The sequence below is a fragment of the Manis pentadactyla genome, chromosome 4 (genome assembly GCF_030020395.1).
Source record: "Manis pentadactyla isolate mManPen7 chromosome 4, mManPen7.hap1, whole genome shotgun sequence".
Lineage (NCBI taxonomy): Eukaryota > Metazoa > Chordata > Mammalia > Pholidota > Manidae > Manis > Manis pentadactyla.
In genome coordinates, this window is record NC_080022.1 from 184,211,405 (window position 1) to 184,227,713 (window position 16,309).

Below are 16,309 nucleotides of genomic sequence, written 5' to 3' on the forward strand. Positions count from 1 at the left end.
ATGGAGGCTGGTTCCAGAAGTCCCGCCTCCGGAGGCGGGCGCAGCGTCCCGACAGCTCGGGTCCCCGGGCGCTGGTTGGGGGCGCTCCCGTCCCTCTCCCCGCCGGCCCCACCCCCGCCGATGGGCCGGCCCGGCTCTCCCTGCCGAGAGATGGGCCGGCCCGGCGGCGAGCGGACAGCGGTGGCGGCGGCGGCAGCCCAAGATGGCGGAGCTGCAGCTGGACCCGGCGACTGCGGGGCTGGGAGGGGGTAGTGGGGGCGGGCTGGGCGAGGGGGGCGGCCCGGGCCGCGGGCCCCCCAGCCCTCGCCCCTCCGGCCCCACGCCCCGCGGGCACTGCCGCCCGTCCGCCGCCGCCGCGCAGCCTTTAGAACCGGGTCCCGGACCGCCCGAGCGGGCAGGGGGCGGTGGCGCGGCCCGCTGGGTCCGGCTGAACGTGGGCGGCACCTACTTCGTGACCACCAGACAGACCCTGGGCCGGGAGCCCAAGTCTTTCCTCTGCCGCCTCTGCTGCCAGGAGGACCCGGAGCTGGACTCGGACAAGGTGCGCCCCAACCTCTGGCGCGCCCGGGACCTTCGGACCCCTCGTTCCTCTTAGGCTCGTCCCCAGATTCCTGCGACAAGCCCCTCACAGGCGGGCTCCTCGGGACAGGACCCCCCAGCCCCGTTCCCCTTCCCCTGCCTATTACCCGCAGGGGCTATTCTCCCTCACCTGGTCGCAGCCCGGCTTACTCTCTGACCCCGCCCTTGGTCCTCGGGGAATCGTCCCCCACACCGTGCCCAGTCGCACCCACGAGAACCCACTCCACACCCCTCCTCCATATTCCTCTCTGTGCCTCTCATCCTAGCCCGTCAGATCTGCATGAGTTTTCCCCTGGCTCCTCGTCAGCCCCTCACTGCCCGTGCCAGCTGCGTCCAGAACTGGGTCAGGGTGAGCAAAGGCATCTTTGTAGCTTTCTCAGACTTCCTCTCCGACCCCTCTGCCAAGTTGGGTGAGAGCCTGAATCAGCTGCAGGACGTGCCTCCCGTGATATGACACTACTTTCCTGTGGTCCTGGTCCCTGAGTTCGTATCTGGTAGCAGTCACTGTTTTAGGTCCAAATTTGAGGTGAAATGCATACCTTGGAGAGGTTACCATTTGCCAGTGCAAACATAAATTGGTTGGTTAAGACCGAGGGAAAATGAAAATCCAAGAATGCCGTTGGGCAAGATGCATGGCTGCTAACCAAAAGGTGGAGAGGTGACAAGACACTTAACCCATTTCCAGTTTGAACTGTTTGATTTTTTTTAAACCTTTCATATTCATCTTTTAGTTCCCAACTTGTAGGCATTGACCACAGTTTACACCATCTTATATCCCATATAGCACTGAGCCCAGTTACCTTGTAACAGAGTTGGGTTTAGGTAAACATTGGTTGACTTCATTTATTCATCTCCTACCTCCTCTCTAATAAATCTCAGATGATGGAAACCTGTCCTGCCTTAACTTTAAAGACATACCAAATCCCTTGCTTATAAAAGAATTATTTTCATCTACCCTAACTCTTGCTTATTGCAGAAGCCAGTTTCTTCCTGTTCCTTTTACTGTAAAGATGAGTAGGATTAAAGCTGCTCAGAGCCAAATCCTGGCAGTGCCAAGCTTCCTTTGGGCACAGAGCTGGGGTGTGTGAATTAGAGCTGGCAACACAGACTCCCACTGATGTTGGCCTTAAGCTCAGGAGCATTGCCAATTAAAACAGAGGTTTTCTTAGAATTAGGAATGTGATTTTTGGGGTCAATAGAGAGGTCAGAATGTCCAATCTCAAGCAAAGGTCTGAATCATACAACTATGGCATTTTCTTCCTCTTTTAAATAACAAATGCCCACAGACAGATGTTGGTAATTGTGTCCAAGTAAAGATTTTGGAAGTTCAAGTAAATGTCTAGGTGATACAACATCTATAACACTTCAACTTCACCTGAAATGATCTTAAAATACAGGACACATAACGCTAGCTAGCCTTCCTGCCAGTAGTGTGTGATAAGCAAATGTCTAACAAAACTTGCCTTCTCACCCATGAATTGTCACAGAGGTTGTAACTGCCCTGACTCAGTCTGAAAGCTCCAAGATGATATCCCTGTGTTTGGTTGGCAGGATGAGACCGGGGCCTATCTGATTGACAGGGACCCCACCTACTTTGGTCCTATCCTTAACTACCTCCGCCATGGAAAGCTCATCATTACCAAGGAGTTGGCAGAAGAAGGTAAGAACAATGTTTGAACTGGGTGTTTTCAAAATTCATTGAATCTTTAAAGCTGTTTCACAGATTGGGATTTTGTTACGAGATTTTCATGGAGCTCATGTGCATGTGTAGTAAAGGTTGATGAAAGTTAGGCAGGAGCTTCCATTGGCCTAGTCTCCTGTGAGGGAGCTCTGTTTAAGGGACCCCCCAGTGGGCTTCTGTGCTGCTTCCTTAATGAGAAGCAAAACGTAGCTCAGCTTTGCAGATAGCTTCAGGAGCTTTTTCCAAACCCGCAGAATTACCATTATCCCTTTTTACTTCTACTAATGTGCTGGCAGTGAATGCCCATCGCCTGAAGCAGCACATCTCTGACATTTAGTTATTTATATTTTCAATTTTAGTTTGAACTTGCAGCTGTAAAAAAATAATAAAGGCTTGGCCTCATTTCTTTTAAGACTGGTCTCATGCTTCCTTGTAAATGTTTGCAGCTGACCTACTTCATTCTCCAGTCCATTGTCTGGTGCCTCATCCATTTGCCTCATCTTTTTGGTTTGTAGGGCATTTGGACTGTAAGTGGTCTAGACATCTTTCTAAAAGGCTTGGCTTGGTTTCCCTGAAAGCATTCAGTTGAGTATTGGGGCCTGTCCCTAAATGCAGGGCACCCTGATCTGGGAGGTTTAGCTCCGAGTAAGAAAGCTGTTGGCTGTGCTAGTTAATGAAGTGGCTGCAGAACACCTCATTTTCAACCTGTAAAAATAATCTCTTTTTTTAATGTCCTCTTTTCTTTTTTTTAGCATTCCAAATGCATACAAAATAACAAAACTAATGGGAATAATACAATAAATTCCATGCACCCACCGTCCAGCTTCAGCAATTACCAACTTATGGGTGATCTTGTTTATTGAAAGGAGGAATCTTAAGCATCTGTTCTAACGCCTTTTTAAAACCTTTTTATTTTGAAGTAACTTCACACTTAAGGAAAAGGGCAAGAACAGCTCAAAGAACTCTCTTTACCCAGATTCACCAATATATAACTTTTTTGTCATATTTGCATGATCATTTACTCATTCTCTTTATCCTCACCCTACCTCTGCTCTCCCCCCACAGTTTTTATTTCTGAACTATTTGAGGATAACAGACTTCACCCTTTAATACTTCATTGTGTATTTCCCAAGAACAAAGACATTCCCTTACATAACTACATTAGTTACCAAATTCAGGAAATTTAATATTGATCAATACTTTTATCTGTAGCTTATATTCCATTTTTGTTAATTGTTCCAGAAATGTCATTTATAGCAAATTTCTTCCTGGTACAGGATTACACATCCCACTTAGGTATCCTGTCTAAGGCCTTTGATTTTTTTGTTTAGCATGGGAATTCTTTCAATGATTGCCTTTTGTCCAAATAATAAGCATCCTGTTAAATTTGATCCACATAAATTTACACACACACATCAACCCTGGTCATTTTTAGGACAATCTGGGTAAAAATTGCAAGCTCAGGAGTTGTCCAGTGTAACTAGTTCCAGGAGCTAAGTGACGTGGGAAAGGTGTTTTGCATCTAATGGGTACGTAGAGGGGGAGTAGGGGAAGGTGCCAGGTGGGAAACCGTAGGGGTGAAATGAAGTGGACACAGCAGACCCTTGTCCTTGACTCACTTCTGTTGGCAGCAAGGTAATGGGCACACCCTAAACAACAGAAAAACATTTCCAAGGCTGAAGGAGACAGGCTAGATTTGCATTTGAAAAATGCAGTTCTTAGCAAGCGTGTAAACGTCTTCTTGGTGTTTTCTGGGGAATTTACACACACCTCTAACTACAGTTTGGCCCTTTTTCTAGGTGTGCTGGAAGAAGCGGAGTTTTACAACATTGCATCTCTTGTGCGACTGGTTAAGGAAAGGATACGGGACAATGAGAACAGAACCTCACAAGTAATGGGATTTGAACTCTTAAGGGGAAACTGTCTCAGGTGGCTGTCTTTGTCCATCTTTCTGGGGGTGATTTGGAAAGGATGGTGTGTGGCTTTTAGAGAGCCCTGCCTCTTCCTTATAGCTGGAAGTCGGTGTGGAACACTGTCCATCTGCCTGGCAGATAACACATACTCCACCAGACTTGTTCAGAACGAGGAAATAGAGAAGAAAAAAGAAAACAGCCCTGTGTCCCTTGAGAAGAACAGGGAGGTCGTGGCTGTTCACCGTGTGGCAGTGGGGGAAGGGAGACACAGCATTTTAGGTCCAAAACCTATTCTTCTGGACAGAGTATCCATCTCCCTCCCTGTAGAGATCAGACAAGGCTTTGCTTCCACCTTTTGGCTTCTCTTCATAAGGACCAGCCTTTAACGTGTGACCATGTCACATCCAGCTCCCAACAGGCACTTGAAACCAGTCTTATGGTGTAGACTTTAAAAGCTGCTTGTGAATCATGCTTTTGAGAAAATAATATTAGGCTTCTCTTTTTACTATGAAGTCTGGATTTTTATATTAACCAGTAGGTATAGTAACAAAAGTGAAACACACAATTTGCCACCTAGTTTGAGAAGGGAAGACAAATAGGGAATACTTTGCTTATTTCACATCATCCGTCCTGCATCTTCAGTGGCCACAATAGTTTCTGTTAAGCCCTTGGGATTGTATGACTATTAGGTGAAGTCTAGCAGGAAAGACTCTCCATTTCCTGTTGTTAGGCTTATTTTAAGACAGTGCAACTGCAGTAACAGGGTAGAGTCAGACTCCACTGTGACCATCTGTCTAATAGCGTGACTTTCCTCTTAGCCCGTGAGATACTGGTGTGGATTGCTTGCTTGAAACCTGATCTATTGCAACATTGAATTTTCCTGTGATTGAGAAGAAGGCAGTATGTTTCTTTTAAAATATAAAAAGTAGTTCCTTGATCTTTCTGTGTTAGATTTCAGAGTTAGTGCATCAGAGTCTTCTAGCCCTAAATGGAATTACCTAGTTGAATACTGGCACCTGTGATAAAAAATGAACTCTCTTATCCACTATGTCACTAGCAGTTTGCAAAGTTGGAAAGAAGGGCTTATTCATTAAGTTCTTCCCATCTGCCCAGTGGCTGAAAGCCTTTTTAACTTTCAAAGATGAATTTGTAATTGTTTGCACATGTTGCCAGTCTTTTTGCCATCTCATATTTATGGGGCATCTTTCCCTATTGTAGATATTTAATAGCTTAGATATCGTGAAAATCTAGCCCTCACCTCAATTTTCCAAAAAAACTTCTGATTGCTTAGTATAAATTCTGATGGTACCATGAATTATGTAATTTGAAACCTTTCAAATTATAGTACCTGAACCTCAGTTCTTTACCACCAGCTAGTTCCTTGAGAACATTGTAAGATTTCTATTTGATGACAGCAATTAAGTTAATTAATCCTCTAGATTCAGAACGCTTTTGGATTGGCTTGTGGGAAGGCCCAGTTGGAAGCTTTTTTATTCTAGGAATGTCAAGACCTTTTTGATGTTAATTGATCTTCCATCTGTCCTTTTTATTTAGTGAAATTCTGAGCAATGGATTTGATGTTGATAAAGGTGCCTTTTGCGTTTGTTGCCGGTGGCTCCAGGGAAGTTAACCACCTGGATTTCCAGGACTGTCTGCAAACATTTTATCTCCTTTAACTAGTCTATGCTGAAAGGAGACACATAGCAGACATTCAGGCGAAGCTCAAGGTGTGGGTGTCCTGCTCCACCTTTTTTTAGTGACCTCTCATCTCTCTTAGTGGCTGCCAACATTCTACTACTTTGCTGTCTCTGATAATATTTTTTGCTAGGTAATTAATCTTGGTGCATTTGAGAACATCACTGGTTTACTTTGGAAGAGAAAATAAAGAGGCAATATAGACTTCTTAAATAGCTGGAACCCTGACAGCAGTGACCAATATGATAGGTCTTTTGTGATGCTCTGAGTTTTTTTTGGTTTTTTTAAGGTATCATTGATATACACTCTTATGAAGATTTCACAAGAAAAACAATGTGGTTATTACATTCACCCCTATTATCAAGTCCCCACCAGTGCCCCATTGCAGTCTCTGTCCATCAGTGTAGTAAAATGCCACAGTGTCCCTATTTGTCTTCTCTGAGCTACATTGTCTTCCCCGTGACCCCCCAAACACCATGTGCACCTTGGTGCACATGTAACCACTAGTCCCTTCTTGGAGTCTGTGAATTTGCTGCTATTTTGTTCCTTCAGTTTTGCTTCATTGTTATACTCCACAGATGAGGGAAATCATTTGGTATTTGTCTTTCTCTGCCTGACTTATTTCACTGAGCATAATACCCTCTGGCTCCATCCATGTTGTTGCAAATGGTAGGATTTGTTTTCTTCTTATGGCTGAATAGTACTCCATTGTGTATATGTACCACATCTTTATCCATTCATCCACAGACGGACACTTAGGTTGCTTCCGTATCTTGGCTGTTCTAAATAGTGCTGCAATAAACATAGGGGTGCATCTGTCTTTTTGAATCTGAGAAGTTGTTTTCTTTGGGTAAATTCCTGGGAGTGGAAGTGATGCTCTGAGTTTTATAAACTAATATAAAACACCTGATTGTGTCCAAAATGTGTGTTTAGAGCCGATTGAAATCTTCAGATTTGTCCTGTATTTTATGTAGAAGGAAATTTTTTTTTTAGCACCTTGGTTAATGATAGTTGTACCTTGTTTGGAAGGAGAAAGCATAGAAGAAACAGTACTTGTCAGGCAAACCTGGCTCTGCCTCCAGTCCACGTAATCGCTGTACAGCTTGGACACAGTGTTGCACTCTGCCGCCAGTGTCACACACGGAGAAAGGAGCCAATACCCGCCTTCCAGGGCTGCAGCGAGCACTGGAAGAAGGGAATAACACTACGGGTTTGTAGCTCTCTGTAATCAGTAGCTACTTTTGTTTACCTGTTGTTTCCCAGGTAATGAGTTCCAAAACTAATATTCCAGATAACTGAAGCGCAATCATCCTTTTGAAAAAATACTAAAACTAAGCTTTCATCATTCTTAAAGAAACAGTTTATGTTTTCTTAAAATCATACTGACCGTAACAGATGGTGCTCTGTGACTGAGCATAATTGTTATGAACCTCGGTTTCAAGCTATATGTGCTTGTTAGGACAGGCAGTGGATATGCAGTTACTGACCCAACACTGAATGGTCTTCTGCATACCTTTAATTGTCCCTCTGTGAATGGGAACTTTCATCTGGTGAGCATGCCTCCCAGAAACAACCAACAACCTTTGCCCTTATCTGACAAATGGCTTCTAAATCTCATGGGCCAAGTTATACATGTAAGGGGTTCTCCTGTAGATAAAGTGTAGGGGCCTTAGTCCTGCAGCTTTGGGGCATCCATTTCGGTTGCTCAGCCTTTTGGCCTCTGGTTCTAAGTTATGTTCTAGAGAGTTGAGTCTCGCTAGCAAATGACTTCTCTGAATCTCTGACACCAACTGGGTGTCCAACAGTTCAGTCCTATCCTGACACTACCTGGAAATAGTAACTGTTTCTATAGGTTTTGTGCTTAGTCCCACAAGACTGCCTCACTTCAGATGTCAGTCCCAGGTCCTGGGTCCCCACGTTCCCCACTTCTGTCCTAAGTGGCTACAAGTTCAAGAGTTCTCACAGTGGCCCCCGCCAGGTTTGATAATTTACTAGAATGACTCATCGAGCTATACCTACTATTAAAAGTGCTATACTTACTATTAAAGTTTATTATAAAGTATACAAACTGAATAGCCAAGTGAATAGAAAGACATAGGGTGAGGTCCTGGAGGGTCCTAAGCACAGGAGTCTCCTGTCCCTGTGCATTTGGGGTGCTCCACCCGCCCAGCCCATGGACATGTTTGCCAACTTGGGAGCTCCATGAATCCCATTGTTTAGGGGTGTTTAAGAATATTTCATTGTAGCTTTTACAAAAGACACTTTCTCACCCAGGACATTCCAGGGTGTTTTAGGAGCTCTGTTCCAGGAGCCAGGGACAGTATTTCCATGTATCATACCACACTTCTGTGACAGGAGCGCTACTGTTAACACTGAGACACTTTCGCTTTCAGGTAGCATGGCAGAGGGTGAAAATAGCTCAAATATTTGTGCATAATGATGTATCCTATTTAATATATTGTTCCAGTAATAAGGTATCACTCTGAATAAACCAAAATATGGTCTACTTTTTCTTCATGTATGTCAGATATGAACAGTCTAAGAAGAAAATGGGACTTTTTCATGCAAAGTAATTTTACTCTTATTTTCTACTTAGAGAAATGGATGAAATCTAAGCACATAATTTATCCCTCTGAACTTTAGAATTATTTTACCCACTGATTCATGTTCTTGGACTCTTTTCTTTCTTTCTTTCCTTGGAGAAGTTTTTATTGAAAAGCTACAGTGCTACTTCTAAAAGGGGATAATGGGTGGCTCCCAAGCAAAACATTCCAAGGAAACTCCTTTTCAGTGTTTATTCTTTTGACAGGCTAACCAAGGCAGCAGCAAACTGTTGTGTCCTTGAAACCATTGTTCAAAGTCTGCTTGTGGTTGTCACAGGGCCCCGTGAAGCATGTATACAGAGTCCTGCAGTGCCAAGAAGAGGAGCTTACACAGATGGTCTCCACTATGTCTGATGGTTGGAAATTTGAACAGGTATAGTTTCCCAAGTAGTAGCTGCCCCAGCATCTCCGTGGATATAGGGACCCCAGCACCTCAGCCTAGGGATCCACACCTCAGTCACTGTCCATCACCAGTTAATAGCCTTGGGAGTTCACAGGGCCAGGTGTGATTCTGTTAAAAAACCAGAGAAGAGAACCACTTGGTGTGGATTATTTGCTAAGCAGTACATGATGAGTTGGGGAGAATTGAGAATAGATCCTGTTTCCCAGCTTCATATCCAAAATTTTTTCAACTAGATTATGCCCAGAGGGAACCAGCCAGCTTATTTAGGTCTGAAAGTGCCTGTTTTTCCCCCCTCAGAGGGATCAAAAGTGCTCAACTGACACATTGTAGAATAAGTACCTAAAGAAGACTAGGATTAGGTGACCCTTTCCTCCCACCAGGTCAGGCTTTATCGTTCTGAATATATATGTAATCCACCATAAAAAGCATGGTGAACAGGTATGATATGGGAGGAGTCAGTGTCCTGAGAAGTACAGCGAGGCCATTTCCCATCAGCCCATCAATTTCTGTGCTTTAGCTTTTTGCTGATGATGAGGTAAACAAAGCCAGAGAGGTTTGAATTTTACTGCTTTCTTCCATTAGATGGCAGAATCATTCTATTCATCTATTGTCTTCAAAATAGGGAGGCTGAGCAGGAACAGATGAATATATTGTAATTTTATATGGATCATGCCTCTTGTCATATAGAATTTAAGAAGTCAGTTGAGCTATCACTGTAAATTCACCTTCTTAATTAAGTTACTCCTCATGTTAATAGTATTATATTACAGATCAGGCAGGTGTCTCTTCAGAATAACCCTATATTATTCCTCACATCTTCCACTACAGAGCCAGTTCTGCGTGTGTATGTTGGTCTAGTTCTTACTCAGGTGTGGGTTGCAAGATGTTGCCATACTTCACTCCAGAAGTGTTTTCCCTCACTTCAAGTCTCCCTGATACAGGAAGGCTGTGCTGTCCGGAGCTCAGGCTTACACCAAGTCAGTTGTGTTCTCCCAGCTTGCAGCTCTGTGTGCTTGCCAGGATGACCAGCTTCTAACTCTGCATGTGTGTTTCCTATTTAGAATTAAATCCTGAATTCAGTTCTCCAAAAAGATTGAATGTACCAGCAGCATATGGCTTATGGTAGCCCTTCAGGGATTCACTTGGTTCTTTCCAGAGCCTTCCAAGTGCCAGTCTTCTGTCTAGAACTTCTACTTAAAGATGAGCTCTGTGTAGGTGTTTGCTAAAGTGAGTGTCCATCTTCATTCACAGAAACACTCTATTTCACCTCAGTGTTCGCTAGAGAGAATGTGACCGTGTTAATCCTGGTTGTTGCCTGTGGGAGTGTTTCAAGTGCTTGGGTGAGGGGGACAGTGCAGAACTCATACTGTTCTTTGGGGAAGGCCTTGTTGATTATGCCCTGATGAATAACTGAGATCCACTGATCTCCTGGAGCTTGGTGGTCCTAGAGAACTCATCATCCTGTGAACAGCAAAACTGTAAGGTTTAGTCAGGAGGAGGGTTGATTTGTGTGGCACTTCAGTATTTTGGGATCACTGCAGCTCACCATGTTCTTGTTTTTAACAGCTAATCAGCATTGGATCTTCCTACAACTATGGAAGTGAGGATCAGGCAGAATTCCTCTGTGTTGTTTCCAGGGAACTAAATAATTCTACCAATGGCATTGTCATAGAGCCGAGTGAAAAGGCAAAGGTGAGATAGCTCTTCGCTGGAATTGTGTCTCTGACTCATTTGTTCCCAACCCTTCCGTGGGCTTTGCCTGTACTGGTGCTCAGCAGGTCTCCCCTTTCCTTCTCCAGCCAGCTTTTCATTTCCCCTTCCCTCTGGTCTTCTGACTGCTGTTAAGTCAGATCAGGATTTATGGAGCGTTGACAGAGGTTTTTAGTTAGGAAATGGGTACCATAACATGGTAGAGAAAGGCTCATTGCCATTAATGGATACAAAGTGAGAATCCTGAGACTCAAAATTGGCAATTACTACAAAAGTATTTGGTTACCACTGTTACTTTCTCCCCCCTTAAGTTAGGGAAAATTACACAGTTTTCTCCTTTTGCCTCCACTGTGGCCACATACACACACACACTTCTAAATCACAGACATGGTGGTACACCTGAACCATTCCCTTTAGCATGGGAGATATGGTCCATCAGCACATTAACTTTAGGCCCAACCGTTCAGCAAGAGTTTTTTACAATTAAAGTGCTTCAGGGAGGTTCGATCCCCAGGCCTGCCTGCTTCCTGGGATGAAGTAACAAGGATTGTTGTGCTGGTCACCACGGCCCAATGGAAAGCAGCCGCGAGTCTCTTTCCTTGCCCTCAGCAGTCTGTATCCAGAGTCTAAGCCTCAGCCCTCTCCCCCATCTTCCACTTCCAGATTCTTCAGGAGAGAGGATCTCGGATGTAAACTCCAGAAGCCTAAACGTCAGGAGAGCAACGCGGCAGAACACCTCTGTGCAGTTAAATCTTGCTCTTGTATAGTAACCAAGCTACTGCAAAGCAAAGCTGAGCCTGGCCCCCCAGTGAAGAAGTGTTCTTGTCGAAACCAAAGCAGCCCCCACCCCACCTCCACAGGAACCTGAAGACCCATGTGGCCTCCAGCTGCCACAGTACCTTTTCGGAAACACCTGCTTTTGTTTCCTTAGCCGGTGTTACAGCAGATCTTCACAGCAGCAGCTGGGCTAGGTTCCCAGACGGAGCTCCTCTGGGGGCCTGGGGAGGAGAGGAGGAGGGCCCGGCTCCTTGTCCGCGCCTGTACTTCAAGGAGGCTGCAGCGAATGGAAGAGGGTTGTCTCAGAGCCGTGCCATGTTTTCACCTGAATGTGCCACGTTGGGTGTTGGCAGATGCTTTGTGACACTGTCTTTCCCCTCCCTCTGCCCCCCAGACTAACGCGGCAGATGCAGAGGAGAGCTTCAGTTTGTCGAATCGGATAAAGGATAGAGTTGCCAGTGTACCCCACACTCCTGTGCATAGCGCCTCTTTGGGGAAGGGGAGGATGGCGTGTCTTGGGTTGTGGTTGGAAGTCGGGGATCACTGCTCTCGATTCGGGCCCTCCGCTGCTACCACGTTCAGCTTTGCCTCGTTTTCTCCAGCAGCCTGGACCCTCCAGATAGCTTGCTTTCTCCTCAAGAAAAGGCTTGAGGCAGGCAGCATTCCGCACTCATCTCCTAGACAGAGGGGGCTTTAGGCAGTCGGTGTAACTGCTTCTGCAGCCTTTCCTTACCCTCCAGTGGCCCATCTTCCTTCCCTGACTTTTTAAACTTAGGGTAAAGGGGCTTGGGACTCTCCGATGGCTTGGGGTGGGGTGGCTGTTTCTCTAATAGATGCCAGATGTATTGTGTTGTAGTATCCAAATGTGTTATTTCTGTGATAGTCTCTTGGAAATGCCTTGACTGAACATGTGATTATTCGTCTCTTGGGTTCTAACCTTGGGAAGCCAGCCCTCCGCCATGTTGGTGACCCCACACCACCCCTAGCAGTGTGTAGGTGTTTGCTGGGCAGTCTGAGGAGTCCCTCCTGTCTCTGACCCTTCCCCTCCCCATCACTTCTTTCTGTGGAGTGCCATGTTGTCAAGGGTCAAAGGCTCATTTGACCAGGAGGAGCAAAGCCTTTGGACTGAGCCACACAGCTTGAATCAGGACCTCTCTGAGCTACTGAGTCTTAATGAGCAGTCATTAAATCAAAGGGGCCAGAGAATCATATTTCTCCCTAGATAATTCCCCTAGTGTGGCCAATGGTCCAGAGAAGGGGAAGGTGCCTCTGGGAAATGTGCCATCCATAAAAGCCACCCCAAGCCAGCCGCTCCTGGGCCCCCTCTGCTCTGCAGCTCAGCCGCGTACTTGGTGGGTCTGGGGTCACGGTTTTGAGAGATGACTACAGACTGTGCCAAATGTCGTCTGAGCAGGGACCTGCCCGTGCCCAGATGGCATGGCTCCTCCCCAGGAGTCTCACTTTGATCTTACATCTCTGTGTGTAGAGTAGAATAGAAATGTGGGTACAGAGGTGTCTGCTGATAATGTGTGTGTTTACACACCAATGTGAGCATGTGTGTTGGCACTTCAGAAGCCAGACCTGTGCCCAGCATTTTTACTGATCTCAAATGTTAATGGAAATTGTACCTATAAGAAAAACAGTCACCTTTTCAAAAAGGCCACAGGCATCCATCCTGTCATCTTTCAGGAAAAAAAAAAGTCTTGAGTGTCTCAAGGAAAAGCTGCTCTGACCAGAATGGTTCAGAGGACTTTGGAAGAGTTGCTGTTCAGCCAGTTTGAATAAGTAATATCAGATCGAAAAGGAGGAAAAGCAGCTCCACTGGATGCCTGCCTAATCAGATTTGTTTTCCTGGGCCATGCCTGATGACCGGCCTCTGGTCCTGAGCGAGGACGGCTGAGGGCAGACACGGGCAAGCCCCTCAGGAGGGCACTGTTACTTCCTTTCCAGAATCCCACAGTGGCTCCTATAGAAAGACCGCTGAGCCCCTTGCTAAGTGCTTTGAGAAACAGACATGACATTTCCTCTCTCCTAGAGGGTGGCTTTCACCAAGTTTCCCTTCTCACAGCAATCCAGTGACAATTTAAATTGTTCTGATGCTTTAGAAATCTGAGAGTGATTCATTTCTTAAGGTTTCTGAAAAAGTGTTTTACCCAAGTACTTTATGAACCAAGTTGGTGTGTTTTCTTGAAAGCCGCCTGCCCTGGGAGAGTCCCACTGATAACTCAGGAGAAGCCTGGCCATCAGTTTGGGAGTGTGACATGACCCACACTCTCATCAGCTGCCAAGTGCAGAGTGTCTCCTGCTTAAATTTCTGCCCAGGGCCAAGGCCATGGCCAATGCAGGCCAGTCCTGGGGAGCAGCCTGGAGTCTCCTGAGTGAAGATGCAGTAGCACATTTCTGTCTTTTCCTCAAAACCTGCTCTTTTTCCTTAGCAGCGAGGTGGGCCCAGCCTCTGCTGGAGTGACTTCATTTCCACAATTTTAACTGATCTCAGGGGTGTTGGTGAGATGTAGGGGAGGAAAAGACAGATACCGAGGGAATAGCCGATAGGACACCCACACCCCCCAGCATGGCCTTTGATCACATGTTAGGGACCGTGCGTACCATGTGGGTGCCCTTTGTTACCATTTGTCTGTTTGAGTCAAGTCTGAAATGTTGTGACTTTTTTTTTTTTGGTCAATAAAGACATGAAATAAACTTCTGAATCTTGAAACCTTTAGTATGGCTTCCAATACTGCAAGTCCTTGGTTTCCACTGTCACTATTGATGATTGCCAGGTTCTGGGGACGTGAATTTCACTGCACTTTTCTAGCAGGGCTTCTACGAAGTCCTCACTTCTCCAGCTGCTCATCCCGCCTGAGCGGGTGTTGGCCTTTCTTCCTCACTTGTATTTTACTGAATCTGAAAGGCCCCAGAGAGTGTGGAGGAACAGAAGGTGGGGACAGATGGGCTATGCAGCAGAGAACTGGAAAGAGACAGGGGAAAGTATGAGATGGATTTAAGGGCAAAAAGTCTTTTTGGAAGCGAGTCAGCGTCTGGGTGCCCATCTTTGAGCAAGAAATGTGAGGTGAGAACAAGTAACCAACAAGCTAAGTATTTTTTTATAATTTTTAATTAACATCATTTATATACAATATTGATTTCAGATGAACAACTTGGTGATTCACCAGTTATAGACGCTATTAAATCTCACCACGGTTACCATCTGTCACCATATAAAGGTATTGCAATAGTATAAGCTATATTCTCTATGCTAGGCTTCCATCCCTGTGAATAACTTGTTTGTAGTTTGAAGTTAGTACCTCTATCCCCTTCGCCTATTTCACCCATTCCCCCGACCATGGTAACCAACCATCTGATTTCTGTGTTTATGAGTCTTTCCGTTTTGTTCATTTGTTTTGTTTTTCACACTCCACATATAAGTGAAACCATAAGGTAGTCATCTTTTTTCTGACTGACTTATTTTACTTAGCATAATACCCTCTAGGTCCATCCATGTCGCAAGTGGCAAGATTTCTTTCCTTTTTGTGGCTGAGTAACATTCCATTCTGTCTATGTATCACATCTTTATTCATCTTTGATGGACGCTTCACTTGCTTCCATATCTTGGCTATTGTAAATAATGCTTCAATAAACAGGGGTGCGTATCTTTTTAAATTTATTATTTCTTTTTCTTCAGATAGATTCCCAGAAGTGGAGTTACTGGGTCATATGGTATCTTTTTTTTTTTTTTTGAGAGACCTCCATACTGCTTTCCACAGTGCCTGAACCAATTTACAATCCCACCAGCAGTGTATGTGGGTCCCTTTTTCTCCACATCCTCATCAACACTTGTTATTTTTTGCCTTGTTGATATTAGCCATTCTGACTGGTGTGAGGTGATACATCACTGTGATACATGTCCCTGATGATTGGTGATGTCAAACATCTTTTCATGTGTCTGTTGGCCGTCTGTATGTCTTCTCTGGAAAAATGTTTGTTCAGGTTCTCTTGTTCGTTTTTATTGGGCTATTTGTTTTTTTGGTGTTGAGTTGTGTGAGTTATTTATATTTTTGGATATTAGCCCTTCTCCCACATAGTAGGTTGCCTTTTCATTTTGTTGATAGTTTCCTTTTCTGTGCAGAAAGCTTTTTAGTTTGATGTACTCCCTTTTTTTTTTTTGCTTTTGTTTCCCTTACCTGGGGAGTTATATCCAGAACAAAATTTCTAATGTTGATGTTTAGCGTTTTCTGCCTATGTTTCCTCCCAGTAGTTTTATGGTTTCAGGTTTTATATTTATGTCTTTAATCCATTTCCAGCAAGCTAGGTATTGACCACTTAAGGCACCAAGCAAAAGGTGGTAGGGAGAACATCCCCTTTCTTAGGGTGCTTATAGTTGGGGAGATGACGTGTACATAAAGGTAGTGAGCAACGTATGTGGTGGTATCAGCCAGAGCCCAATGGGAGACTGACCATAGCAGTTGTTAACAGGTGTTAACAAGTGGTGGGAAAAGGAAAGGGACTGGAGGTATACTGAGGAGTCACAGACGTAGTGATTGTAGGATACAGTTATTGCTCTGAGGACAGGAGAGCAAAGGAAGGAAAGAGGTTGGGATTATTAAAACGTAGAAGCTCGGAGGAGGGGCCCTGTGGAGAAGGAGACGCTGCTGTCTTGGGCCACGTGAGGCTGATTCTAGGACCACAGCCCTGGAGCCAGCTATTGCTGCCGCAGCGGAGCAGCATTACTACGGTTTCTCTGAAAACAGGAGTGCATCCCTGCTTTTTTCCTTGTAGCCTTGCAGCCTCCCTGTCATGTTTCCTGTGGGTGAGCCTATTGGAGAGTGAGCTGGTGAAGGAGAAATATGCCTGGCAGCTCCCCAGCCCCGGCAGCACAGGGCAGAATCTGGAGGATGAGTTCTGGCTCAGAGGTAATAATAATCAGTGCTGCCACCTCTTTGGCTGCTCG

General features: G+C 45.3%; 1 protein-coding gene across 1 annotated transcript; it reads left to right on the plus strand.

Annotated features, from left to right (window-relative positions):
- The first annotated feature begins 56 nt into the window (after window positions 1–56).
- KCTD2 (potassium channel tetramerization domain containing 2) lies at window positions 57–14,069 on the plus strand. The gene is made up of 6 exons (XM_036899976.2): window positions 57–541; window positions 2,131–2,239; window positions 4,060–4,151; window positions 8,749–8,844; window positions 10,441–10,566; window positions 11,248–14,069. The coding sequence occupies exons 1-6, from the start codon at window positions 203–205 to the stop codon at window positions 11,275–11,277; spliced, it is 792 nt and encodes a 263-aa protein (XP_036755871.1). The 5' UTR covers window positions 57–202; the 3' UTR covers window positions 11,278–14,069.
- The last annotated feature ends 2,240 nt before the right edge of the window (window positions 14,070–16,309 follow it).

Coding starts and splice junctions, on each gene's coding strand:
- KCTD2 (XM_036899976.2), top strand. CDS start 203: ATGGCGGAGCTGCAGCTGGACCCGGCGACTGCGGGGCTGGGAGGGGGT. Junction 542..2,130: donor CGGAGCTGGACTCGGACAAG/GTGCGCCCCAAC, acceptor TTTGGTTGGCAG/GATGAGACCGGGGCCTATCT. Junction 4,152..8,748: donor ATGAGAACAGAACCTCACAA/GTAATGGGATTT, acceptor TGGTTGTCACAG/GGCCCCGTGAAGCATGTATA.